The sequence below is a fragment of the Bufo bufo genome, chromosome 9 (assembly GCF_905171765.1).
Source record: "Bufo bufo chromosome 9, aBufBuf1.1, whole genome shotgun sequence".
Lineage (NCBI taxonomy): Eukaryota > Metazoa > Chordata > Amphibia > Anura > Bufonidae > Bufo > Bufo bufo.
In genome coordinates this window covers 90,020,735-90,048,608 of record NC_053397.1, presented here as the reverse complement: position 1 = coordinate 90,048,608, position 27,874 = coordinate 90,020,735, and the positions used below count along the sequence as shown (strand labels likewise).

The following is a 27,874-nucleotide window of genomic DNA, read 5'->3' as shown; positions in this document are numbered from 1 at the left end:
AATGTGTGTTGAGAACTGGTCATGAGCTGGCACTTATTCTGAATATTCGGTAGAGATCGATAATTCCCATTTGTGACTTCTTCTCATTTCCAGCAATTTTTATTGAATATTTTTATTATCGAATATTTTACATTGAAGAACTTTTATCAAATATTACCATCGAACATTATTATTGAATATTTATGATCGACTACCTTTCATGATCATTATTGCTTTTAGGATCGGAGACCTCACATTATTGCCTTTTAGATTTTATTTGATTATTGGGATCTGTATATGCATGTACAGTACAGACCAAAAGTTTGGACACACCTTCTCATTCAAAGAGTTTTCTTTATTTTCATGACTATGAAGGCATCAAAACTATGAATTAACACATGTGGAATTATATACATATCAAACAAGTGTGAAACAACTGAAAATATGTCATATTCTAGGTTCTTCAAAGTAGCCAACTTTTGCTTTGATTACTGCTTTGCACACTCTTGGCATTCTCTTGATGAGCTTCAAGAGGTAGTCCCCTGAAATGGTCTTCCAACAGTCTTGAAGGAGTTCCCAGAGATGCTTAGCACTTGATGGCCCTTTTGCCTTCACTCTGCTGTCCAGCTCACCCCAAACCATCTCGATTGGGTTCAGGTCCGGTGACTGTGGAGGCCAGGTCATCTGGCGCAGCACCCCATCACTCTCCTTCATGGTCAAATAGCCCTTACTTTCAAAGTTTTCCCAATTTTTCGGCTGACTGACTGACCTTCATTTCTTAAAGTAATGATGGCCACTCGTTTTTCTTTACTTAGCTGCTTTTTTCTTGCCATAATACAAATTCTAACAGTCTATTCAGTAGGACTATCAGCTGTGTATCCACCTGACTTCTCCTCAACGCCACTGATGGTCCCAACCAGGGCCGGATTAACGTAGGGGCTGATGGAGCTGCAGCTCCAGGCCCCTACCATAAAATAGGCCCATCTGCCAGCCAAAAGGCCGTCGGGAGGGTTAATAGTCCTCTGTTGTACACAGCGCAGCGTCACATAGCACACAGTCAATGCAGAGACGCTCACCTCATGCTGGCAGCAGGGAGCCTGAGGGCGGGACTCGGGAGGAGCGTAATATGATCCTAGAGTGGAAGCTGCTTCTGCCAGCCCCTCCCCTCCCCGCCCACCAACCAATCAGAGCTGAGGCAAGGCAAGCACTTCACAGGTCCTGTAAGGGAACTGCACAGTGTAAAGTGTAGTTCCCAGGTTAGAACAGTGCATCTGCCAGGACCTGTGATGACATCATCTTCAGCATCACAGGTCCTGCAGAATCTAGCAAAGGAACTGCACCAAAAATGGTGTAGTTCCTAGGTTTCAAAGGTACATCTGCCAGGACCTGTGATGACATCATCACAGGTCCTTCAACCCCTAACAGCAAGTATTTGAAGTTCACAATCAGCTCTGCATTGATCCATACAGACTGGAATGGAGTGGTAAGAGGAGGTCCTCCACTTTTCATCATTTACCCCCCCTCCATGCCCTGTTTTTACTCATTGCTCACTCATGTATAATACTTCAGACAGGTACAGTGACCACAACCTCATGTACTTCACACACACAGTGACTATAATGTATAACTGACCACATATTTCTATAAACACTGCATCTACAGTATTATACCTTGTATGCCTCACATCTATATATATATATATATATATATATGCACACACACACACACACACTCTGCATATATTAAACAGTATTATAGATGCAATATGTACAGATATATAATATATATTGCAGTGTACTGATATGTGAGGTACAAGGTATAATATATGCAGTGTGTATAGATATATTGTAGATACAGCAGTGTACTGATATGTTAGGTACGAGGTATAATAGATGGTGTGTACAGGTATATTGTATATACAGCATTGGATTGATATGTGAGGTACGAGCTGTAATTTATACCTCATATATCAGTACACTGCTGTATATACTATATACCTGAACACACTGCATATATTATACCTCGTACCTCACATATCAGTACACTGCTGTATACACTATACATCTGTACACACTGTATCTATTATACCTCGTTTGTGTGCCAGGCCTGTTTTGTAATCCCAATCCGGCCCTGATGGCATAAATTATAAAACAGCAGCGAACATAGTTCATGGAACAAAGAGAGAGGCCTGGAATGGGTAGTGGGAGGGGCTATAAAAGGGCAATGGGGGCCCAATTTAGATTCTTGCTATGGGGCCCAGTGATTTCTATGTACGCCTTTGACAGGAGCAGAGAGATAAGAGAAGTGACAGATGACACAGAGTTTAGATTACAGGTTGAATTAACCCTTTAGGATCAAATTGGCTTCTCAGGAGATATATATGTTAAAGGCATCTCATTCAGTAGCTATATAACTAAGGGTGGGTTCACATCTCCTTTATGGATTCCGTTAAGTGGGGACTGTGGGGACTATTTTATTATCAGCCAGTGACTGTGTTACTGTAATACTGTTATCAATTCAGCACATAGTTTTCCCTGTGTGTGCATTCACATTTCACTTCACTTGGTTCGTTGTACTACTGTCAGTGTCAGACTGTTGTCACTGTGGGTAACAATGCACAACAGACAACAATGCACACCACAGTGACAGCTCCTGACTCCTGTCCTGAGTACTCCTGTCCGGTGTCAGCCTCAGCTTCCCTTCACTATCACTATAATCAATCACTCTTCCTGATCCTGACTCACTCATTAGAGAGCTGAAGAGCCGACTGAGTCAGCAGCAGCAAGTGAATCGAATGGATAGCATCTGCGCATGCGCACCGGCACCTAGAGTCTTCAGTTCACTTGCGAGTCAGCTCAGCAGTCAGTGACTCACCAAGTGAACCGAAGATCCGATTCATGAATCGGTTCATTTGAATGAGCTGATTCAAATGAACCGATTCATCTGAAAGATCCGAACTTCCTATCACTACTGAGGTCATATCCGGCGGGCCGCGGCATTACAGGAACAGCACCAGCTGCTCTGACGTCCTGCCGCCGGATATACGTCACAGGATATCCGGCGGCAGGACGTCAGAGCAGCTGGTGCGGTTCCTGTAATGCCGGCCCGCCGGATATGACCTCAGTGCGCCCGCGGTTATCCCTCCTGCACGCTGCGCTGTGTACAACCTACTCAGCAGTTTCGACCAGCACACGGCCCACAGCGCTCAGCCACACCAGCCCGTGAGACAGCAGGAGCTTCTGGAGCAGGGCAGGTATCAGATAAACTCATCCAGTTGGAAGGGAGGGCAATCATAGTGCTGTTCTGATTTATGGACACAGCTCTCAGCATGCTTAGCCAGCCTTCTATCTGGCTGTTTCTGAGCCTGTGGACTGTGACTCTCAAGAAGCACAGCCAGATAGAAGGCTGGCTAAGCATGCTGAGAGCTGTGTCCATAAATCATAACAGCACTATGGAAATTACTGACTGGCTAAGCATGCTGAGAGCTCAGTCTAAATAACATAACACATTAAAGAAATTACTGTTTCTAGCTGCTAGTCCACAGCAGCTAGAAACAGTAATTTCTTTAAAGGGATTCTGTCACCAGGTTTGACCCCTGTCAGCTAAAAATATGCTGATGTTCAGGGCGTCTTCACGATTCCTAATGTGGGCTTATAAATGTCATCTGTGGGCTTATTTAGCTAAAAAACAGCTTTTACTAACCTGTCAGTCAAACAAATAAGGTGCCCAAAGGAATGTTAATGGGTGCAAGATGCCCGCCGCACCCACCGCCGTTCGTGCCCAGCGCCGCCTTTCCGGACTTCTGCACCGCCTCCTAATCCTCTGTGCCGCCTCTCGCTCTCCCTCCCTCCCCCCTCCTTCTGCTGTAAGATCTCGCGCTTGCGCACAGGGCTCTGCCTGATGCGCCCGTGCAGACTTCTCCATTTGGCTTCTTACAGCGAAGTGCGCATGCGCCGGCACTTCGCTCAACCCCTGTATGCGCAAGATCTTACAGCAGGAGGAGGGGGGAGGGAGGGAGAGCGAGAGGCGGCACAGAGGATTAGGAGGCGGCGCAGAAGTCCGGAAAGGCGGCGCTGGGCACGAACGGCGGCGGGTGCGGCCGACACCTTGCATTCATTAACATCCCCTTGGGCACCTTATTTGTTTGACTGACAGGTTAGTAAAAGCTGTTTTTTAGCTAAATAAGCCCACAGATGACATTTATAAGCCCACATTAGGAATCGTGAAGACGCCCTGAACATCAGCATATTTTTAGCTGACAGGGGTGAAACCTGGTGACAGAATCCCTTTAATGTGTTATGTTATTTAGACACAGCTCTCAGCATGCTTAGCCAGCCTTCTATCTGACTGGCTAAGCATGCTGAGTGCTGTGTCCATAAATCATAACACAGCTCTATGAAAATTACTGTTTCTAGCTGCTGTTGTCCACAGTCCACAGCAGCTAGAAAACAGTAATCTTCATAGTCATGTTAAATGATCACTATAGTGTCAGGAAAACAAAGCGGTTTTCCTGACACTATAGTGCCCTGAGGGTGCCCCACCCTCAGGATCCCCCTCCCGTGGTCCCCCTCCATGTTGCCAAGATAGAAGCCAAATGAAGGGGTAGTTGCAGGAACAAAATACTTTAATGGTATCGATAAAATATATATGTAATTAAGACACTGAGTGCAGTTCCATAAAAAGGCCCAGCAAAATCCTCAGCACCAGGCCCATGATGCTCTTAATCCGGCCCTGGTCCCAACCCCATTTATAAGGCAAGAAATCCCACTTATTAAACCTGACAGGGCACACCTGTGAAGTGAAAATCATTTCAGGGGACTACCTCTTGAAGCTCATCAAGAGAATGCCAAGAGTGTGCAAAGCAGTAATCAAAGCAAAAGGTGGCTACTTTGAAGAACCTAGAATATGACATATTTTCAGTTGTTTCACACTTGTTTGTTATGTATATAATTCCACATGTGTTAATTCATAGTTTTGATGCCTTCAGTGTGAATCTACAATTTTCATAGTCATGAAAATAAAGAAAACTCTTTGAATGAGAAGGTGTGTCCAAACTTTTGGTCTGTACTGTATGTTTTTATTGTTTTAGGTTTTATGACATTACCAAGTTAAATATTACTACCAACTATTGCTGCATTCTATTGCCATATTTGTGATATTCTATTGTTAATTTATCTTATTCAATAAAGATCCCTTTACTAATAGAGAGTGCCCCACTACTATCTATTTATTGTACTTACCTTTTGTCAGACTGGGTGTTGTCTGTCAGTGGGAGCACCTCTGCAAGATTACCCCTCATTCTAGTGCGACATTTTCCTGTATTAATTAACATCTACTTATGCAGTTATATCTAGTCAATAAAGCTCTTGGTATTTTCCAATAATTGAAGATCGCTGAGAATACCTAGTTTAAAGGGGTTCTGCAGTTTGTTTAAACTGATGATCTATCCTCTGGATAGATCATCAGCATCTGATCGGTGGGGGTCCGACACCCAGGACCCCCGCCGTTTAGCTGTTTGAGAAGGCAGCGGCGCTCCAGGAGCGCAGCGGCCTTCTCACTGTTTACCGCTGGCCCATGACGTCATGACTAGTATTAACTGGCCTGGGCGGGGCTAAGCTGCTAGAAGTTTCAAGCTGCTAGACGTTTCCTGAGACTGGAGAAAATAGTTGGCACGGCAGAACATTACAATAGTTTTATATGCAGATATATTCGCGATTGCGAAATCGGCACTAATGATGCAAATCTTTTGGCGCAATACGTGCAACTTCACATTTTAACAGGTCTGACTACATATTAGTGATTGTGCACTAAGTATTGTTGTGAACTTGTGACATCACAGCACTATGTATGTATGTATGTATGTATGTATGTGTGGACAGCATTATCTATCAGCTACACTACACTGTGTGCAGAATTATTAGGCAAATTAGTATTTTGACCACATCATCCTCTTTATGCATGTTGTCTTACTCCAAGCTGTATAGGCTCGAAAGCCTACTACCAATTAAGCATATTAGGTGATGTGCATCTCTGTAATGAGAAGGGGTGTGGTCTAATGACATCAACACCCTATATCAGGTGTGCATAATTATTAGGCAACTTCCTTTCCTTTGGCAAAATGGGTCAAAAGAAGGACTTGACAGGCTCAGAAAAGTCAAAAATAGTGAGATATCTTGCAGAGGGATGCAGCACTCTTAAAATTGCAAAGCTTCTGAAGCGTGATCATCGAACAATCAAGCGTTTTATTCAAAATAGTCAACAGGGTCGCAAGAAGCGTGTGGAAAAACCAAGGCGCAAAATAACTGCCCATGAACTGAGAAAAGTCAAGCGTGCAGCTGCCAAGATGCCACTTGCCACCAGTTTGGCCATATTTCAGAGCTGCAACATCACTGGAGTGCCCAAAAGCACAAGGTGTGCAATACTCAGAGACATGGCCAAGGTAAGAAAGGCTGAAAGACGACCACCACTGAACAAGACACACAAGCTGAAACGTCAAGACTGGGCCAAGAAATATCTCAAGACTGATTTTTCTAAGGTTTTATGGACTGATGAAATGAGAGTGAGTCTTGATGGGCCAGATGGATGGGCCCGTGGCTGGATTGGTAAAGGGCAGAGAGCTCCAGTCCGACTCAGGCGCCAGCAAGGTGGAGGTGGAGTACTGGTTTGGGCTGGTATCATCAAAGATGAGCTTGTGGGGCCTTTTCGGGTTGAGGATGGAGTCAAGCTCAACTCCCAGTCCTACTGCCAGTTTCTGGAAGACACCTTCTTCAAGCAGTGGTACAGGAAGAAGTCTGCATCCTTCAAGAAAAACATGATTTTCATGCAGGACAATGCTCCATCACACGCGTCCAAGTACTCCACAGCGTGGCTGGCAAGAAAGGGTATAAAAGAAGAAAATCTATCGACATGGCCTCCTTGTTCACCTGATCTGAACCCCATTGAGAACCTGTGGTCCATCATCAAATGTGAGATTTACAAGGAGGGAAAACAGTACACCTCTCTGAACAGTGTCTGGGAGGCTGTGGTTGCTGCTGCACGCAATGTTGATGGTGAACAGATCAAAACACTGACAGAATCCATGGATGGCAGGCTTTTGAGTGTCCTTGCAAAGAAAGGTGGCTATATTGGTCACTGATTTGTTTTTGTTTTGTTTTTGAATGTCAGAAATGTATATTTGTGAATGTTGAGATGTTATATTGGTTTCACTGGTAAAAATAAATAATTGAAATGGGTATATATTTGTTTTTTGTTAAGTTGCCTAATAATTATGCACAGTAATAGTCACCTGCACACACAGATATCCCCCTAAAATAGCTAAAACTAAAAACAAACTAAAAACTACTTCCAAAAATATTCAGCTTTGATATTAATGCGTTTTTTGGGTTCATTGAGAACATGGTTGTTGTTCAATAATAAAATTAATCCTCAAAAATACAACTTGCCTAATAATTCTGCACTCCCTGTATATGACTATCTAACCTACACTGACTATCTCCCACTAACTATCTGTATTATATATACAGTATAGCAGCTAACTATCTAATGTAATGACACTGTAAAGCAGAGAGCACAGCAATAACACTGCTGTCTCAGATCTGCAAAATACTGCATACAAGGGCTGCTGGGGAGTTTCTGATATAATAAGGGGTAGGCAACTTTCCTATTGGTTGCTAGGGATGTTGCTAAGCTCAGACAAAGATATTGCAGCCTTCTCATAGGCCCAAAAGCAAGAAGGGAGGTTACTGTTGAAAAGAAAAATCTAGAATATTCAAAATTACGAATATATATCGCTATATTCTAAATATTCACGAATTCTCGAAGTGCCGATATTCGCGATTAATATTCGTAATTCGAATATTCGCGCCCAACACTATTCATGAGCTCCTGGCTCTCCCCGCCCAACTGCTGCTGATTCATATGGGGAAAAAAACTGTCAATCAGAGGCAGGTGGGTGGGGAGAGCCGTGAGCTCATGAATATGAGGACTCATTGGCATGTGCTCGAGCTGTTAGAACCTAGCAGCAGAAAAATGCGGACACAGTGGGGGACATTTACTAAGCATGTTGCACCAGAATTATGGCTTAAAATGCGCCAAAAATAAAGTTTTTTTTTATTTGCGGCAAATATATCAACTGGCATAAAGATGCAACTTTTTGTCAAAAAGTCACATTCATGAAAAGAAAAATCAACTCGGCGTTGGGAACAAGCTAAACAACAGTGTTTTGTCAGTAAATTGTCATTCAACAAAAACAAACCAATAACGACTCTGAGACAAAAGTCGCAATTTACCACTGAAAATGTCACAAATATGTTTCAAAAGTCTCAAGTGCGGTCTGGCAGGGTTGGCTGGAATGGATCATTTTGGTTTAAAAAATCGCTGTTTAGTGCTATTGGCGTTAAAATGTTGCAAATAGAGAGAAATAGGCGGATAATCAAGTTTATGTTTAAGAAAGTAACAATTCCAATTAATGAAGAATATAATTATTTACTAAAATAGACAAATCAGAAGAGGTGACAACTCCTCTGTACGTGGGGGTTGCCCTAAAAATATTTTCTGTACACCATTATTGGTACTACAGCATTAGAATAAGCCAGGCTATGATGTGTAGTAGACATACTGTGGGCGTATAAGGCTACTTTTACATCTGTGCTATCCCTTTCCGCTATTGAGATCCGTCATAGGATCTCAATAGCAGGGTAAAACGCTTCCCTTTTGTCCCCCTTCATTGTCAATGGGGACAAAACTGAACTGAACAAAACGGAATCCACCAGAATGCATTCCGTTCCGTTTGGTTGCGTTCCCATCGCGGACAGAATAAAACTGCAGACGGATCCCAATGCACAATCCAAGTCAATGGGGACAGATCCGTTTTCTCTGACACAATCGAAAATGGATCCGTCCCCCATTGACTTTCAATGGAGTTCATGACGGATCCGTCTTGGCTGTTAAAGATAATACAATCGGATCCGTTCATAACGGATGCAGACGGCTGTATTATAGTGACGGAAGCGTTTTTGCTGATCCATGACGAATCCAGCAAAAACACTGGTGTGAAGGTAGCCTAACATGTAATATCAGAGGAGAACTGATATAGTATGCTGCATAATCTTTATATTTCTTTTTTATATTATTACAACATGAAAAGCTACGGTACTTACTTGTAGTTTCCTGCAACACCTGTTTCTCTTCCCCAGCTGTGTAAAACCAGTTATAAGATGTAACACCGAAAATATATTTAGTGCATGGAAGGAGATTATCCACCAAGACTGTGGTGGAAGTGGTTTTCCTGAGAAAGGCCAAGTTAGAGGTTGCTCCATCTTCATAAACAAAGATCCCATACAGTAGTGCCTTCTCAACATTTGACCAAGATAAGGTTACAGACAAACTCGAAAATGAAGTCACAGTGATATCCATTGGTGGTGGAGTTACTAAAAAATACATATATCGGATTAAACATGCTAGAAAAAATAGACTGGTGACAAAGCTAGTGTCAGCTAACATACATAGACTGAATCTTACTGCTAGGTACCAGATACCATGCACTTGTGAACTATACCAGCAGCAACACTATTAGTATTACACACTATGTAGTAGTATTAAACAAGAAGGGTTTCAACCTCATACATAGTTATTTCTCTTGGCACAATGCAAGCAGTCTTTAAAACTGTTACTGTACAGTAATTTGCTGTAGAAAAAATAACAAACGAATCCACTATATTATAAATGTGACTGAAGAGAAGCTTGGAAATAACCTGGAGAATTGTGAATTTGGCCCTGAAAGTAATAACCTGGGATTAGTGCAAGATTAATAAAGCAGTATTTTAGGGTACTTTCACACTAGCGTTTTTCTTTTCCGGCATAGACTTCCGTCACAGGGGCTCTATACCGGAAAAGAACTGATCAGGCATATCCCCATGCATTCTGAATGGAGAGAAATCCGTTCAGGATGCATCAGGATGTCTTCAGTTCAGTCATTTTGACTGATCAGGCAAAAGATAAAACCGCAGCATGCTACGGTTTTATCTCCGGCGAAAAAAAACTGAAGACTTGTCTGAATGCCGGATCCGGCATTTTTTCCCATAGGAATGTATTAGTGCTGGATCCGGCATTTAAAATACCGGAATGCCGGACTAGTCCTTCCGGTCTGCGCATGCGCAGACCGAAAAAAAGGTGAAAAAACTAAATGCCGGATGACACCGGAAAGACGGATCCGGCATTTCAATGCATTTTTTGGACTGATCAGGCATTTTTAAGACTGATCATGATCCTGATCAGTCTTACTAATGCCATCAGTTGGCATATGTTTTGCCGAATCCGGCAGGCAGTTCCGGCGACGGAACTGCTTGCCGGATCTCTCTGCCGCAAGTGTGAAAGTAGCCTTAGCACAATTACTCATTTTCTAGGTGGATCATATCTATATACTAAATAATTGTGCCTAAAGATAAAATAGTCTTTTCTTACCTGTCTATGGTACGTGTGATTCTGACGCGCTATATACTACCTCTATGACTCAACCTGTCTACAGCATACAAACATTTTTGTGTTCGCTCAGTGACAGAATTTATTATTAGCAAGTCATGTAATTATACTATAAATGACATTTGAATTTGGAACAGAAGGATACTTACAGGTGAGGACAGTGATACGCTTGCTTGCTGCACTGGGTCCAGCAGAATTAAAAGCGTATAAGGTGAGACTGTAGAGGGATGATGGCTGAAGTCCAGAAATGCTGCAGTTCAAGGTACTGAAGGTCCGGTTAATAGTTTCAGTACCAAGCGTCAGCATCAGAAAGTAGTAATCTACACCAAACTGAGAGGACCACCCGGCTGTGATCTGGGTGCTGGATATGCCGTTGGATGTTGTAATCTGTGGAGTTGCAGGTACTTAGAATGGAAGAAAACACATAGTTTAATCAATGAACGGGAAAACTATTTTCTAAGCAAATGCAATGTTAAAAATCAAGCTAGAAAGACATAGAAACTGTATTCTGGAGATACAATTCTCAACTTCTTTACTTAAAAAAAATACTAAAAAGGCCACGTTAAAATCACAGTTTTGTTTTCCGTTCTTCTGATCCATCAGAAGAACAGGGAAAAAAAAAAAACTTTATTCTGAGCATCCATTGTGCTCAATTTACAGTTCCATCGGACATCACGCACAAAGGACTTTTTCTCCTTTCAAAAATAACGGATCTCTGATGGAACTGACACAAATGGATGCAAAATGAGTAGAAGAACGGAAAACAAAATGTGAAGGAAGCCTTAGACATTTACAAGTCATTTTAGTGTACACATTAATATCTGACCTCTCAGCTGAGATATGATCGTTGGTAAAATAAAGGCTTGGAGCCTGAGGCTGCACATCTGCTAGGTTAGGCTATATATACATGTATTTGCGTTTATGGCTTCCGTTTAACCTATAAGCTATGACATATGCATTTAAAACTTTTTTTTTTTAACTATATGTATTTAATGTATATAATCTTTTATTGGATACTGCTGTATAGATAGCGCAGTCTACTACCCTGTTCCATACTGGTTTTAAAGTGGTATACTAATGTACACCAACCAGGACACTCTTTTGGCCTCTGGCTAATGTAAGCCTATGGATACGCTAAACATCTGGACATCTCTTCATGATGGGAACAGGACCTTATAACATACTTTATTGCTATGAAATCCTTCAGGGGGAGTAAAAAGTTACGATATTGACACACAAACACTTAGGGCCTATTACAGCTTCCCATAGCCTCTGAAATAATAAAATCATTGCATTCTCGATCAGATGCTAAATGTACAGAGGTATCCTCCTCAGAATAAGTCATCAATATCGGATTGGTGGGGGTCGACTCCCGCCGATCACCTGTTTGAAGAGGACGCTGCACTTGGAGGAGCTCCGAACAGCGGCATACATTGTATAGTGGCTGTGCTCGGCATTGCAGTTCAGCCCTATTCACTTAAATGGAACTAAGCTGACCAGTGTACCATGATGTCACTGGCCTAGGAAGAGGCCTAGGTGCTCAAAGAGCATTGCGGCCTCTTTGAACAGCTGATCAGCATGGTTGTCAAGAGTTGGATTGCCACCAGATATTGATGACCTGAGGATAGGCCACATCAATATCAAATTCCCGCATAACCCCTTTAGTTTCAAAAACCATTTATTTGGAATTTTTGCATAATAAAAAGGAAAGCAATTACATGAATAAATTCACATAACAGGTGACATATTACAAATACGTCTCTTGGGAATATACATGGAGCATAGTACAATAAGCAATGCATGTTATGGCAGTAAAAGTAAGAATATATCAATCTAACAGACATAAGCTTAGATCATAGGGAAATACTATATCTAACGTCCGGAGAGTGAGGAGAAGCCAACCAGGGATCCCATACCCTCTCAAAAGCGGCATACATATCGGTGCGGATAGCCGACAGCTTTTCAAATATTAATATTTTATTGACCCTATCTACGACAGCTGGGAAGGATAATGAGTCAGAGCGCCATTTAAAGGCAATGTGAATCCTCGCTGCCAGAAGAATAAATTGGGCAAGCTTGAATTTGGCGTAAGGAAGCTTGTGAGGTTTGTCACCCAATAGCCAGAAAGGCACTGTCTTGGGGCAGTTACAGTCTAAGACTGAGGAAATCAAATGAATCACCCTATCCCAGAATCTCTTTACTATATGGCATGACCACCATGTGTGAATCATAGAACCCACCTCACTACAACCTCTAAAACATAATGGAGAGACTTCTGGGTATATACTGTGCAGGCGTGCAGGGACCATGTAAGTCCTATGAAGCACTTTTATGGAGGTCTCGGCTAATGTGATTTGCCATGAACCTTTCGTGAGAGCAATGGAGCAATCTGACCATTTGGAGGGTGATAGTTCCCTACTCATATCTACTTCCCAAGCTCTCATGTAAGGCATTTTGTGATCAGGAGGAACCAAGTTGAGTGCCCCATATATTCTGGATAGTAACCCCTGTCTTTATAGCGAGAAGTTTATTGTACGTTCAAATGGCGTAAGCTCTACAGGTCGTTCAGATGAAAGAATCGCCCTAAAAAAGGAAAAAATCTGGTTCATGGTGAGGTATTCCCTAACGGGAGGGGAGAATATTTCCTTAAAATCTGTAATGGAAATCAGTTTGCCTTTAGACAGGAACTTAAGCAATGAGCACAAATTATTGCTCACCCACCAATCCATATGGCAGGATTGAATGCCCGGTAGGAAAGCAGGGTTACCCACAAGGTATTCTAGTGGTGAGGGCTTATTCTGCAGAGCGAACTTAAATCCGACCGACCTCCACAGCAATATCGAGTAATATGACAATATGGAGGCGTTGCGTAAAGCCTGAGGGACGGGAGAGGTTGACCATATCAGTGCCTTCCAAGTGAAGGGTTTAAAACTGTTCAGCTCCATCCCAATCCAAAGAGGATGCATGTTCGGATCAAGATATGTCAAAAACATCTGGGCCAATCTCGCTACTCTATAATATTTCACAAAGTCAGGTACGGATAAGCCCCCCTGGGATCTGTGTCTACATATTGTTACTCTAGATATGCGGTGACGCTTGTTTGCCCAAATAAACCTCAGCACATCTCTCTGCAAGGATCTCAGATCCCCTATAGGGACTGGTATTGGTAGGGTCCTAAATAAATATAGGAGCCTAGGGAGAGCCACCATCTTAATAATGTTTATTCTACCTATCCAAGATGTCTGTAAAGTCTGCCACGACGTTAAATCCTGACGGATCTTACGGTAAATAGGTAAGTAATTTAATTTGTAAACTAATTCCAGGCTGTTCGGCATCTGGACCCCTAAATAAGAGACGTGCTGAGGTCTGTACTGGAAGGGGAAACTGTTCAGCAATGCTGATTTAGTGGAGGCTGGTGTGTTGCATAAGAGTAATTCATAATTTGGTATGGTTGATCGCCAGACCTGAGGCTTTGGTGAAAGTGTCCAGGAGCTTCAGAAGAGAGGGAAAAGAAATAATGGGGTTAGTGATAGTTAATAACAGATCGTCCGCAAACAGGCTCAACTTGCTATCTGATCCCCAAATTCCACAACCTGTGATATCAGGGTGGGCCCTAATATGAGTAGCCCTGCATAACCCCTTTAATTGAGCAATGTATTGTCAAAAATTTCCAATAGCTTTGGCAACACTTTATCTTTTGGAAATATAAAAATAAAGGTTACACGTTGTTTTGGCCCATGTTAATGAGAGTTTATCAAAGGGAATGTGTAAGAAAATTACCTATTGTTTAAATCACATTTTTATGTTATTTTTATTTTATTTTTTGTTGTTGTTTTTTTACATTTTTCCATGTCATTATCTATGTTTTAAAAAACAGTGTCTATAATCCTCCAGACTTCACACTGGCCACTAGTTCTAAAACATGTCAAGTCTTCCTGTCTTTTGAGAGCAGCTACATGGGCCATAGACACAATGGACAGGAGGGGACCCCATTGACTTCTATGAGAGAGTTTTCTAAGCATGCTCTGTGACCTGTGCAGAGGTCAGGAGGGAGCGGATAAGCTGTGATATCAAATATTGTGAATGGTGGATTCTGTGTTATCTATACAGAGGTGTTAGGCTAGTTTCACACTGCCGTTACAGCCTTCCGGCAGCCTGTTTTGGCATAGAATGCTGGGAATCAGCCAGACAAAAAACTGTATTTGTCCGGCCTATTCTCAGCATAAATGCCAGATTGCGGTCAGATCTCCTCCGGACCCTATTACAGTTAACAGCGTCCAGCAATGCCTGACAGATCTGTAAACACAAGTGTGAAGCTAGTCTTTGTAATTCTGCCTATGGTGATAATGATAATGGCTACTGAAAAGCTACCTGTACAGGACAGGAAATCATGACCTATTATTAGACCTAGTGGCCAGTGTGAAAATGGCAGGATTATATCACCAAAAATGTTAAAACAATATGTTTAACATAAAAACGTGATTTAAATAATAGGTAATTTTCTGATGACAAATTCCCTTTAAATTCAATGAGTTATGAAAACTATACATCCCTTCGTTGCAGAATCAGGATTAGATCTAATGGTGAACCATGTTGTCTTAGGCAGACATCTTGTGTTCTCACCTCAGAAAGGAGTTTATTAAAGAGTTAAAGGGAAGAAATAGCTTGTTTAGTGAATAATCCTGATGTACTTAGGTCATGATATAATGGTTACCCTTAGAAAATGGATGATATTTGCATCAGTGATGGAGGGTTTGGCCAGGAGACGTACTTGTCTATTAAAACTAAAGAAGGCCATTGAAATGTTTATGCTCATGTTCGATTGGGGAAAGTGATAAATTAAGGTGCCCGTTTTAATTTTATGGCCCATATGTCTCTTTGGAGAGAAGAATAGAAATAGGTACTAAAATCTGCGAGTATTTATGATAGACCCAAGGGAACAAATTATGTCCGCATGAAGTGTTCATGATAAGAAACCTTTGTGCAATTAGAAGCTGTTGTAGGTGTAACTTATTTATATCAGTGGTTAAGTGTAATAATGATGAAATCTGTGTGAAACAAATTAATGTCTATGGACTGCAGTACACTGTGGAAAACGTGAATTATTATACAAATTATTCCTTTGTTCTCAGGGTTCAAAAGACCGTGTCTGGAGACTTAAACCAAGCCACTGCTGCTTCACACTTCCATCTACCTCTTAGGCTAGTTTCACACTAGCGGCAAGGAACTCCGGCAGGCTGTACCGGCGAGTAAAGTAGTGCACGTGTGACCCCGGACTACCGTTCCGGCCCCATTGACATGTCGTAGTTGTATTCCAGCCACCTCTCGGCATGTAGTCCGGGGGAACGCATGCACTAGCGGCAGCATGGATCCGACAGGCGAGAGTTCCTTGTCGCTAGTGTGAAAGTACCGTCAGGCCATAATCTGCCTGACTTTTAGATTTCTCAATGCTGTCTTGCTGCTCTTGTCTCTGAATAAACAAAAGAATCTTCTCAAGAAGAAGTTACTTCAAGAAGTTTTGTGTTGTTGCGACCGGTTTCCAACACCAGGTGCATTGTCTTGGGTGGATTCAAATAAACAAATTCATTGGTGTCCCCAAGTACAGTGTTAAAAGAAAGTTTAAACAGTTTTTTAAATATGCATGCAAGGGCAATTTTGATTTCGGAGGGTCTTTCCACATGTTCTAGAGATATGAAGATTGTATTGGTGAGGGTCCATGAGCTTGCAGATTTTTTAAGCCATAAGCAAAAGGGGCACAGGGCTTGGGACAGCAATAATATAGTTTATTTTTTTATAACTTTTCACTTAATATTGGTATTTTATTGTGTTTGCAATTCCTTGATCTACTGTATTAGCATATATACTTTATGTCAGTAATAAAGAAATTGGCCACTTGTGTTTGTCATCGCCATTAGCCTACTCATTGCTGGCAATGGTCTAATGGACCCTGCGGTGAGATAATAGAACTCCAATGATATACTGCCAGAAATGCTTAAAGTGGTTTTCCCAACCTACAAACTTATTGCTAAACACAGGATTAGTATCTAATGGGTGGGGTCTAATCACTAAGACCCCCATTAATCATTGTGAAAAAAACCCAATAATTGACTTTTTGTGCAAGCACAAAGTAATGGTCTCCCATAATGAAATGTATACTCACTTGTCTGTGACTGCACCGAGGCTGTTGCAAGCACTGCTCCATTAGATTGATATGATCTCAGTGTTATATTATAAAAGGTCCCTGCACGTAGACCTTGGATGACCCTGGATCGGGTAGAAGTGCTGACCATGACAGTGATGGGAGCGATGGTTGCATTGTTCACAACACGAAGATCAAGCATAAAGAAGGACACCAAAGTAGAGCTGGAGGTCCATGAAATCAGAAGTTCAGCAGAGGTTGGACTTTTAACATTAGTGATCTGCAGATCTTTATGGAATAAAATGTTTATTTCACACACATGCCACCATGAATACATATATTGTACAGTATGTAGTCAGAAATATAAAGCCGATACATATACTAGCTATAACTATATGAATACTGTACTTGTCGTTTTAGCCCAAATGATAAGTCCTGGTTAAGCCAGGTTAAGGAAATATGATATTCAAAGTGTGCCATAATTGCATAGCAAAATTTACCATAATGAACTAATGTTATATCTTAATAAATATCTTTAAAACTAAAATGGGAAAATACAAGTAAGATGAATATCAATAAATGCACTGTATTACCTTGTCCAGATGAAAACTAAAAAAGAAAAATACAGAATTTATTAGAAAAAAAAATTACCATTGGCCCAATATAATGTTATGAAACATGTACAGTACGTTGGACATTTCCCATTCAGTGACTGATTATGTATTGGTATCATATTATAAAAATGCATTAATTCAGTTGTCCAGTTTACAAAAGCAGTTCATTTTCAAATAATGTATTTGTGAATCGTGACCCTTTGGGGGGAGGGCACCATCATCTATTAGCAAGTGGACTGAGCAGCTAGAAAGCTTTCCCTCTGGAAACAATGTGTAATGCTTCCTTTAACCTGTAGTGGTGCTGTTGGAGAACTGAATACCTGGAGCTGGCTTCCTCCAAAAAATTACAGCTGATCACTGAAAGTCTTTATAGTCATGCAACCCGTATACACCCCTTTAAAGAATAATTTTTGCAGCCATTTTGATTGCTAAAAAATTGAAATGATTTTTATTGAGTTATTCTTAGGACAAGTGATAAATATCTTACAGGTGGGGTCCAACTCCCAGGTTTCCTGACAATGAGCTGTTGGAAGCCTGTGATGGTGATTGGTCACATAGCGTTTTTGTGTAGCTCAGTCCCCTTTAAATGAACAATGTTTGAACAGCTGATTGGTGCTGGTACCAGGAGTTGGACTCCCACCAATCAGATATTGAGGACCTATCCTGAGAATAGTCCATCAATATGTAAATCTTGGAAACCCCCTTTTTATGTGATTTTTCAATAAAGTTTTAATTTTAGCATGATTTTAAAGTAAAAAAAAAAGTCTTTAAAGTAGAAAGAAATCTATACATTAAAGGGAACTTGTCACCATGAAAATGCTACGTAATCTGCATGTGATAAAGCAGGAGGAGCTGAGCAGATTGATATATAGTTTTGTGGGAAAAGATTCTGTATAACCTGTATTTCATTCATTTACATTTCTACACAATCTGGGTTTTGAAGTCAAGGAAGCGATCCTGTTACAGACTGACAGCTATCTCTGTATGTACAAGTAAAAAATATATATAAAAAGCTACATGCCAAAATAAGCTGCACACTATGAATAATTACATACAAATATCCTTGTAGACTGTAAGCCCTCGTGGGCAGGGTCCTTTCTCCTTCTGTATCAGTTTGCAACTCGTCTTGTTCATGCTTATTGCTATTGTTTTATATTATGTATGTGCACCATTTTTTATATGTATAGCGCCATGGAATTAATGGCGCTTTAATAAATAGCAATAATGATAGTAATCATAAATATTTAGCTTTACTGGACAAAGAATTTTTAAAAACAGTTAGGGTGGGTTCACATCTGCGTTCTGGATTCCGTTATGGTTTTCCGTTATAACATGGTTATAACAGAAAATAACGGAATCTGTAAAACGGAAGTCAAAACGGAAGCCTTTAAGAGGCATTCCATTTTGATCCGTCTTAATAGAAGTCTATGGGAATCATAACGGATCCGTCTGATTCCCGTTATGCAAGACGGAAAACAAAGTCCTGTCCACAGGACTTTTTTCTCCGTTCTGTATAACGGAAATGGGACGGATCCGTTATGATTCCCATAGACTTCTATTAAGACGGAGTGCCTTTTAAAGGCTTCCGTTTTGCATTCCGTCATAATACAAGTCTATGGACAGCAGAATGGATCCGTCCTTCCTTCTCATGGATTCCGTTATTTTCCATTATAACCATGTTATAACGGAAAGCCATAACGGGATCCAGAACTCAGATGTGAACGCACCCTTACAGATACAAAACACAGAGGGACATTTATCAAGACTGGCGTTCCCATACACCAGTCGTGATCTCCTTGCGCCTATTAATATGCCAGATGCCTCTTAATAAATTAGTCGCATCTCTGCCCCACCAGAAGCTTAAAAAGTCACATATGGCATGCGCCATAATTAGCATTTTTTTTAGACCACTATTGTGGCGTAAAGACATTAGTAAATGCTCCTCACGGGGTGTCCTAATACAAAATTTGAACCAGGGAACCACCCACCACAGCGCTAGCCTAAATAGGGAACACAATATAAATAGTATGAGGCAGGGGCAGACTGGGAACTTGAAGTTGCCCTGGAAAAAAACTAAAAGTGGCCCCCATATTGTAGGCGGGTCCAATCAGACAGAAGGTGGGGCAACACAAGTAGGAAGAGCCAACACAAGTAGGCACAGACAACAGAAGTAGGCAGGGCAAAGTACCGCCCCAGCAGAACCAAATAGCACAGTGCAGCACAACATACTGCCTCAGCAGAAGCAAATTCCACAGCGCTGCACAAAATACTGCTGCCTTTACCACAGTATTCCACTGTATCATCGTCCTGAGGACAGTGATGCAGTTGAGCCAGGTGCATAAGTACCTGATGCTCCCAGTATTAAATAATGCTTAGAGCATCAGATCATTATGTACCCGGCTGGCGGCCGTGAAGAGGGCTCGGGCAGCCACCTGGGCATCAGCACACAGGGAAATTTCCCTGTAAGCTCTATGGTCAGTCCGCCCCTGATATGAGGTCACAATTCATCCAATGTATGAATATATTAAGTCAATGCACCAAAAAGAAATGCATGAAAAATCTAAGTGATGTAAAGCAAAGAATTTGCAAAGAAAAATACGCTTTACAAATATGTGAATAAATAATTATCCAAAACGAGAATAACGTGACATCACCTAAGACAAGGTGCAAATGTGCAAGTAGCAGAGTATACCAAGTGAACAAATATAAATATTCGTACAACCTCCATAAAATATAAAGTGATCAGAAGCGCTGTGGGAAAGAACCCCCCACATATCGCTGCCCCTTACATGCATCCTTAGCCAGACAATAAACATATGATTACAGAAATCTGTATAACTTACTTGATTAATCAATAACTACCTCCTCAAAACCACACAAACAATCAAAGATATTTGATTATCCAACTACATCACATACATCTCTGATTGTGCTGTTTTTGGGCCATGGTTATTTGTTATATTTGTCAGTATTGCATTGTATTATTTACATCGTAACATTACTTCTCATCAAATAGATGATGTTGAGTGCAGTGCCGGTGGTTATGTTCTTTTAGCTGCTAACATCAACATTATATACTTATCGCTATTATATTTATTTGGATACTAGTGATTACATTTGCAAGTTAGATTAGGACTGTAGTTTATACTATATCGATTATCGGCATTATGATTTTTATGTTGTTGCCTCTGATAGAAAGCACTTGAGATCTTATTGCATGCCCATTCTTCTTGTGTTTTATTGTATATTGCACATCTTGGTGTGTGCCTCTCTACAATTGGTATGCACTGAGGATTCATAGATCTACTGTGCATGCATTATTACATTCCCATTGCTGGAACTCCCCTCTGCCAAAGATACGCCAAATGTGGAGATCTCCTTCCAACATGTTTGGAGGTCTCTTTCTGTAAAGAGATGCCTCCATTATTGATTGATCATGTATGTTAGGCCTCATGCACGCGACTGTAGTTTCGTTCCTCATCCGATCCGCATTTTTGGTAGATCAGATGTGGACCCATTCATTTAAAATGGGGCCACAAAAGATGCGGACAGCGCACCATGTGCTGTCCACATCTATATGTCCGTTCCGTGGCCCTGCAAAAAAAGTAGAACATATCCGATTCTTGTCTGTTTTGCAGATAAGAATAGACATTTCTAACAAAGGGGAGGACGTGCAGATCTGCAAAGTGCGGAACACACACGTCCGGTATTCGTGTTTTTGGGATCCGCCATTTGCGAACTGTAAAAAACTATATGGTCGTGTGCATGAGGCCTTATACAGATATCTGTTTGTAATTGGCTATAAAATAGACAGAATTGTCTTTTATTTTCACACCTCAGGAAGCTGCATGTGAGGGGCAGCGATATGCGTGGGGTTCTTTCCCACAAAGCTTTATCTTTATTTATGGAGGTCGTACTAGTATTTATATTTATTCACTTGGTATACTCTGCTACTTGCACATTTGCAATTTGTCTTATGTGATGTCACATTATTTTAATTATTTATTCCCATTTTTGTAAAGCGTATTTTTTTTTTGCTTTACATCACATTTTGATGTTTCATGCATTTGTTTTTGGGGCATTGACTTGATATATTCATACACTGGATGAATTATTTTTTTAATATTGTATGTCTTATTTAGGCTAGCACTATGGTGAGTGGTTTCCTGGTTCATATCTTGTATTTTGAATATGGTTTTTAATTGTTTTCAAAAATTCTTTATCCAATAAGTCTACATTCATACGACCGTGTGACGGCTGTTTTTAGAACAAATTGAAGTCAATAGGACTATTCACATGACCACATTTTTAATGGCCAGCGAATAACAGCCATCAAAAAATAGAATTCTATTGTGTTCTATTTTTGTCCGTTTTCACGGTTGAACTCAAGACAGTAGTTCCCCATCTAACAGACATCAAAATAGGTTGTACTAGTGCAAAATGACTTTTTAGGGGTTAAAAAAAATTACTCACCTCATCCACTTGCACGTGCAGAGGCAGTCGCTCCTCTCTTGATTCTGAAGGACCTGCCAAAGGACCTGTGCTCAAGAGTGATGACATCACCATGCAATCACGCTGAAGGCATGTGTGGTGACGTCATCATGCTTTAGCGCAGGTCTTTTAATAGCTCCTTCAGCATTAAGAGAGGAGAGACTTCCTCTGCGCATGCAAGTGGATGAGGTGAGTATTTTTTTTTTGGGGGCGGCTAAAAAAACACTAAAACACAAAAACAACAGCTGAGGGCCCCTGTGGCGGACATTGGGGGCCACTATGGGGGACATTATTGCTGCTGGGGACAGTATGGGGGACATAATTATTGCTAGGGGACAGTATGGGGGACATAACTATTGCTGGGGGACACTATGGGCGACATTATTACTACTGGGGGACACTATGGGTGACATTATGTATAAAGATGGGCGAATTTCAGGAAAAATTTGATTCGCCTAGAAGGCGAATTTTCTCAGCGAATCAATTTATCCTGAAATAGTATAAAAAACTAAAAAACCTCCTCCATTTGCTCGCGACGGGCCGCCAGCCGGCATGATGACGTAATCTCGCGCTTCGCAGGATTTCGGCCGAGATCTTCAAGCAATATGTAGGCGGCTGGCCCGTCGCGAGCAGATGGAGGCTGTAAGTTTGATTTAATTTTTTTTATTGTTAATTTTACACTCAGATGCCTCGATCATGTATGAACGCGGCATCTGAGGGGTACAATGACAGGGGAGACAGTATCACAGCTCCCTGTCATTGCACCCGCTACTTTAAAAAAATGTGCTTCGTGATGAACTAATTCGTCGCAAAGCGAATTTTTTTGTGAAATTTGGCGAATCAACCGGATCAAACTTTTAAGAAATTCGCTCATCTCTAATTATGTATACTGCAGTGGTTGGGATTTTATAAAAAAAAAGCCAATGAAATTAATCAGTTTAATGGCCATGAAAAACAGATGCAAATCTGCCGTTTAACCACTTAAGGACCACAGGTTTATACCCCCCTAAAGACCAGGCCCTTTTTTACAAATCGGCACTCCACAACTTTAGCGGTTTATTTCTCGGTCATGCAACTTACCACCCAAATGAATTTTACCTCCTTTTCTTCTCACTAATAGAGCTTTCATTTGGTGGTATTTCATTGCTGCTGACATTTTTACTTTTTTTGTTATTAATCGAAATTTAACGATTTTTTTGCAAACACTTTCAGTTGTAAAATTTTGCAAAAAAAACGACATCCATATATAAATTTTGCTCTAAATTTATTGTTCTACATGTCTTTGATAAAAAAAAAATGTTTGGGTAAAAAAAAAAAATGGTTTGGGTAAAAGTTATAGCGTTTACAAACTATGGTACAAAAATGTGAATTTCCGCTTTTTGAAGCAGCTCTGACTTTCTGAGCACCTGTCATGTTTCCTGAGGTTCTACAATGGCCAGACAGTACAAACACCCCCCAAATGACCCCATTTCGGAAAGTAGACACCCTAAGGTATTCGCTGATGGGCATAGTGAGTTCATAGAACTTTTTATTTTTTGTCACAAGTTAGTGGAAAATGATGATTTTTTTTTTAATTTTTTTTTTCTTACAAAGTCTCATATTCCACTAACTTGTGACAAAAAATAAAAACTTCTATGAACTCACTATGCCCATCAGCGAATACCTTGGGGTGTCTTCTTTCCAAAATGGGGTCACTTGTGGGGTAGTTATACTGCACTGGCATTCTAGGGGCCCAAATGTGTGGTAAGTAGTTTGAAATCAAAATGTGTAAAAAATGACCGGTGAAATCCGAAAGGTGCTCTTTGGAATGTGGGCCCCTTTGCCCACCTAGGCTGCAAAAAAGTGCCACACATGTGGTATCACCGTACTCAGGAGAAGTTGGGAAATGTGTTTTGGGGTGTCATTTTACATATACCCATGCTGGGTGAGATAAATATCTTGGTCAAATGCCAACTTTGTATAAAAAAATGGGAAAAGTTGTCTTTTGCCAAGATATTTCTCTCACCCAGCATGGGTATATGTAAAATGACACCCCAAAACACATTCCCCAACTTCTCCTTCTCCTGGTGGGCAAAGGGGCCCATATTCCAAAGAGCACCTTTCGGATTTCACCGGTCATTTTTTACACATTTTGATTTCAAACTTATTACCACACATTTGGGCCCCTAGAATGCCAGGGCAGTATAACTACCCCACAAGTGACCCCATTTTGGAAAGAAGACACCCCCAGGTATTTCGTGATGGGCATAGTGAGTTCATGGAAGTTTTTATTTTTTGTCACAAGTTAGTGGAATATGAGACTTTGTACGGAAAAAATAAATCATCATTTTCCGCTAACTTGTGACAAAAAATATAAAATTCTAGGAACTCGCCATGCCCCTCACGGAATACCTTGGGGTGTCTTCTTTCCAAAATGGGGTCACTTGTGGGGTAGTTATACTGCCCTGGCATTTTCCAGGGGCCCTAATGTGTGGTAAGTAGGTAAATGACCTGTGAAATCCAAAAGGTGCTCTTTGGAATGTGGGCCCCTTTGCCCACCTAGGCTGCAAAAAAATGCCACACATGTGGTATCGCCGTACTCAGGAGAAGTTGGGGAATGTGTTTTGGGGTGTCATTTTACATATACCCATGCTGGGTGAGATAAATATCTTGGTCAAATGCCAACTTTGTATAAAAAAAAATGGGAAAAGTTGTCTTTTGCCAAGATATTTCTCTCACCCAGCATGGGTATATGTAAAATGACACCCCAAAACACATTGCCCAACTTCTCCTGAGTACGGAGATACCACATGTGTGACACTTTTTTGCAGCCTAGGTGCGCAAAGGGGCCCACATTCCAAAGAGCACCTTTCGGATTTCACCGGCCATTTTTTACAGATTTTGATTTCAAACCACTTCTCACGCATTCGGCCCCTAAAATGCCAGGGCAGTATAACTACCCCACAAGTGACCCCATTTTGGAAAGAAGACACCCCAAGGTATTTTGTGATGGGCATAGTGAGTTCATGGAAGTTTTTATTTTTTGTCACAAGTTAGTGGAATATGAGACTTTGTACGGAAAAAATAAATCATCATTTTCCGCTAACTTGTGACAAAAAATATAAAATTCTAGGAACTCGCCATGCCCCTCACGGAATACCTTGGGGTGTCTTCTTTCTAAAATGGGGTCACTTGTGGGGTAGTTATACTGCCCTGGCATTTTTCAGGGGCCCTAATGTGTGGTAAGTAGGTAAATGACCTGTGAAATCCTAAAGGTGCTCTTTGGAATGTGGGCCCCTTTGCCCACCTAGGCTGCAAAAAAGTGTCACACATGTGGTATCGCCGTATTCAGGAGAAGTTGGGCAATGTGTTTTGGGGTGTCTTTTTACATATACTCATTCTGGGTGAGAGAAATATCTCGGCAAAAGACAACTTTTCCCATTTTTTTATACAAAGTTGGCATTTGACCAAGATATTTATCTCACCCAGCATGGGTATATGTAAAATGACACCCCAAAACACATTGCCCAACTTCTCCTGAGTACGGCGATACCAGATGTGTGACACTTTTTTGCAGCCTAGATGCGCAAAGGGGCCCACATTCCTTTTATGAGGGCATTTTTAGACATTTGGATCCCAGACTTCTTCTCACGCTTTAGGGCCCCTAAAATGCCAGGGCAGTATAAATACCCCACATGTGACCCCATTTTGGAAAGAAGACACCCCAAGGTATTCAATGAGGGGCATGGCGAGTTCATAGAATTTTCTTTTTTTTGGCACAAGTTAGCGGAAATTGATTTTATTTATTTTTTTCTCACAAAGTCTCCCTTTCCGCTAACTTGGGACAAAAATTTCAATCTTTCATGGACTCAATATGCCCCTCACGGAATACCTGGGGGTGTCTTCTTTCCGAAATGGGGTCACATGTGGGGTATTTATACTGCCCTGGCATTCTAGGGGCCCTAAAGCGTGAGAAGAAGTCTGGAATATAAATGTCTAAAAATTTTTACGCATTTGGATTCCGTGAGGGGTAGGGTGACTTCATGTGAGATTTTATTTTTTGACACAAGTTAGTTGAATATGAGACTTTGTAAGAAAAAAAAAAAAATTTCCGCTAACTTGGGCCAAAAAAATGTCTGAATGGAGCCTTACAGAGGGGTGATCAATGACAGGGGGGTGATCAATGACAGGGGGGTGATCAGGGAGTCTATATGGGGTGATCACCCCCCTGTCATTGATCACCCCTCTATAAGGCTCCATTCAGATGTCCGTATGTGTTTTGCGGATCCGATCCATGTATCCGTGGATCCGTAAAAATCATACGGACATCTGAATGCAGCCTGACAGGGGGGGTGATCAATGACAGGGGGGGTGATCAATGACAGGGGGGTGATCAGGGAGTCTATATGGGGTGATCACCCCCCCTGGAAGGCTCCAGGGAGACGCCTGTATGTGTTTTGCGGATCCGATCCATCTATCAGTGGATCCGTAAAAATCATGCGGACGTCTGAATGGAGCTTTACAGGGGGGTGATCAATGACAGGGGGGTAATCAATGACAGGGGGGTGATCAGGGAGTCTATATGGGGTGATCACCACAGTCATTGATCACGCCCCTGTAAGGCTCCATTCAGACGTCCATATGCGTTTTGCGGATCCGATCCATCTATCAGTGGATCCGTAAAAATCATGCGGACATCTGAATGGAGCTTTACAGGGGGGTGATCAATGACAGGGGGGTGATCAGGGAGTCTATATGGGGTGATCAACACAGTCATTGATCACGCCCCTGTAAGGCTCCATTCAGACGTCCGTATGCGTTTTGCGGATCCGATCCATCTATCAGTGCATCCGTAAAAATCATGCGGACATCTGAATGGAGCTTTACAGGGGGGTGATCAATGACAGGGGGGTAATCAATGACAGGGGGGTGATCAGGGAGTCTATATGGGGTGATCACCACAGTCATTGATCACGCCCCTGTAAGGCTCCATTCAGACGTCCGTATGCGTTTTGCGGATCTGATCCATCTATCAGTGGATCCGTAAAAATCATGCGGACATCTGAATGGAGCTTTACAGGGGGGTGATCAATGACGGGGGTAATCAATGACAGGGGGGTGATCAGGGAGTCTATATGGGGTGATCACCACAGTCATTGATCACACCCCTGTAAGGCTCCATTCAGACGTCCGTTTGCGTTTTGCGGATCCGATCTATCTATCAGTGGATCCGTAAAAATCATGCGGACATCTGAATGGAGCTTTACAGGGGGGTGGTCAATGACAGGGGGTGATCAATGACAGGGGGTGATCAGGGAGTCTATATGGGGTGATCAGGGGTGATCAAGGGTGAATAAGGGGTTAATAAGTGACAGGGGGGGGGTGGTGTAGTGTAGTGGTGCTTGGTGCAACATATTACTGAGCTACCTGTGTCCTCTGGTGGTCGATCCAAACAAAGGGGACCACCAGAGGACCAGGTAGCAGGTATATTAGACGCTGTTATCAAAACAGCGTCTAATATACCTGTTAGGGGTTAAAAAAATCACATCTCCAGCCTGCCAGCGAACGATCGCCGCTGGCAGGCTGGAGATCCACTCTTTTACCTTCCGTTCCTGTGAGTGCGCGCGTTCACAGGAAATCTCGGCTCACGCTAGATAACGCCAATCGGCGTTAGCGTAGCCTGGGGGAGCCACCGCGATGACGCCTTTCGGCGTTACAGTAGCGGCAAGTGGTTAAGAAGGACAGGTCGACAGAAAATGGATGCAAAAATGGTAGAAAAATGGACAGGATAGTGTGTCCGTTTTTCATGGTCATTTTTTTTTCAATGTTGTGTGAATATAAGTGAGGGACATGAACATGTGGAGTCAATATGGGTAGAAATACATGGAGGCAAAAACATAGTGCAAAAATATTCATTGTACAAAACAGGATAGTCAATAAACAGGATCCTTAACATAAAGATCCTGTTGATTCCGATTGTAACATTTGGTGGCAAGTTATCCAAATCTAACATACCAAGCAAGCAAAACCTAGGATCCAGTTTATAATTAGCGCTATAAATTTTGTTTAATAAATTGATTATATCTGTCCAATAGCCCTGTAGCGCACTGCAATTCCACAGCAAATGGAGCAATCCGGCCCCTTCTTCCCCACATTTCGGACACATGGAGTCAGATCTATATCCCACCTTCCA

General features: G+C 41.7%; 1 protein-coding gene across 1 annotated transcript in view; it reads right to left on the bottom strand.

Annotated features, from left to right (window-relative positions):
• The window catches only part of LOC120979803 (mucin-3A-like), a 121,056-nt gene extending 102,711 nt beyond the window's left edge, over window positions 1–18,345 (bottom strand). The window contains exons 1-4 of the mRNA XM_040408760.1: window positions 18,267–18,345; window positions 16,619–16,885; window positions 10,608–10,862; window positions 9,138–9,407 (exon numbers count right to left, since the gene is read on the bottom strand). Of these exons, the coding sequence (XP_040264694.1) occupies window positions 9,138–9,407; window positions 10,608–10,862; window positions 16,619–16,885; window positions 18,267–18,345 (871 nt within the window). The remainder of the gene's footprint in view (window positions 1–9,137; window positions 9,408–10,607; window positions 10,863–16,618; window positions 16,886–18,266) is intronic.
• Window positions 18,346–27,874: the final 9,529 nt, after the last annotated feature.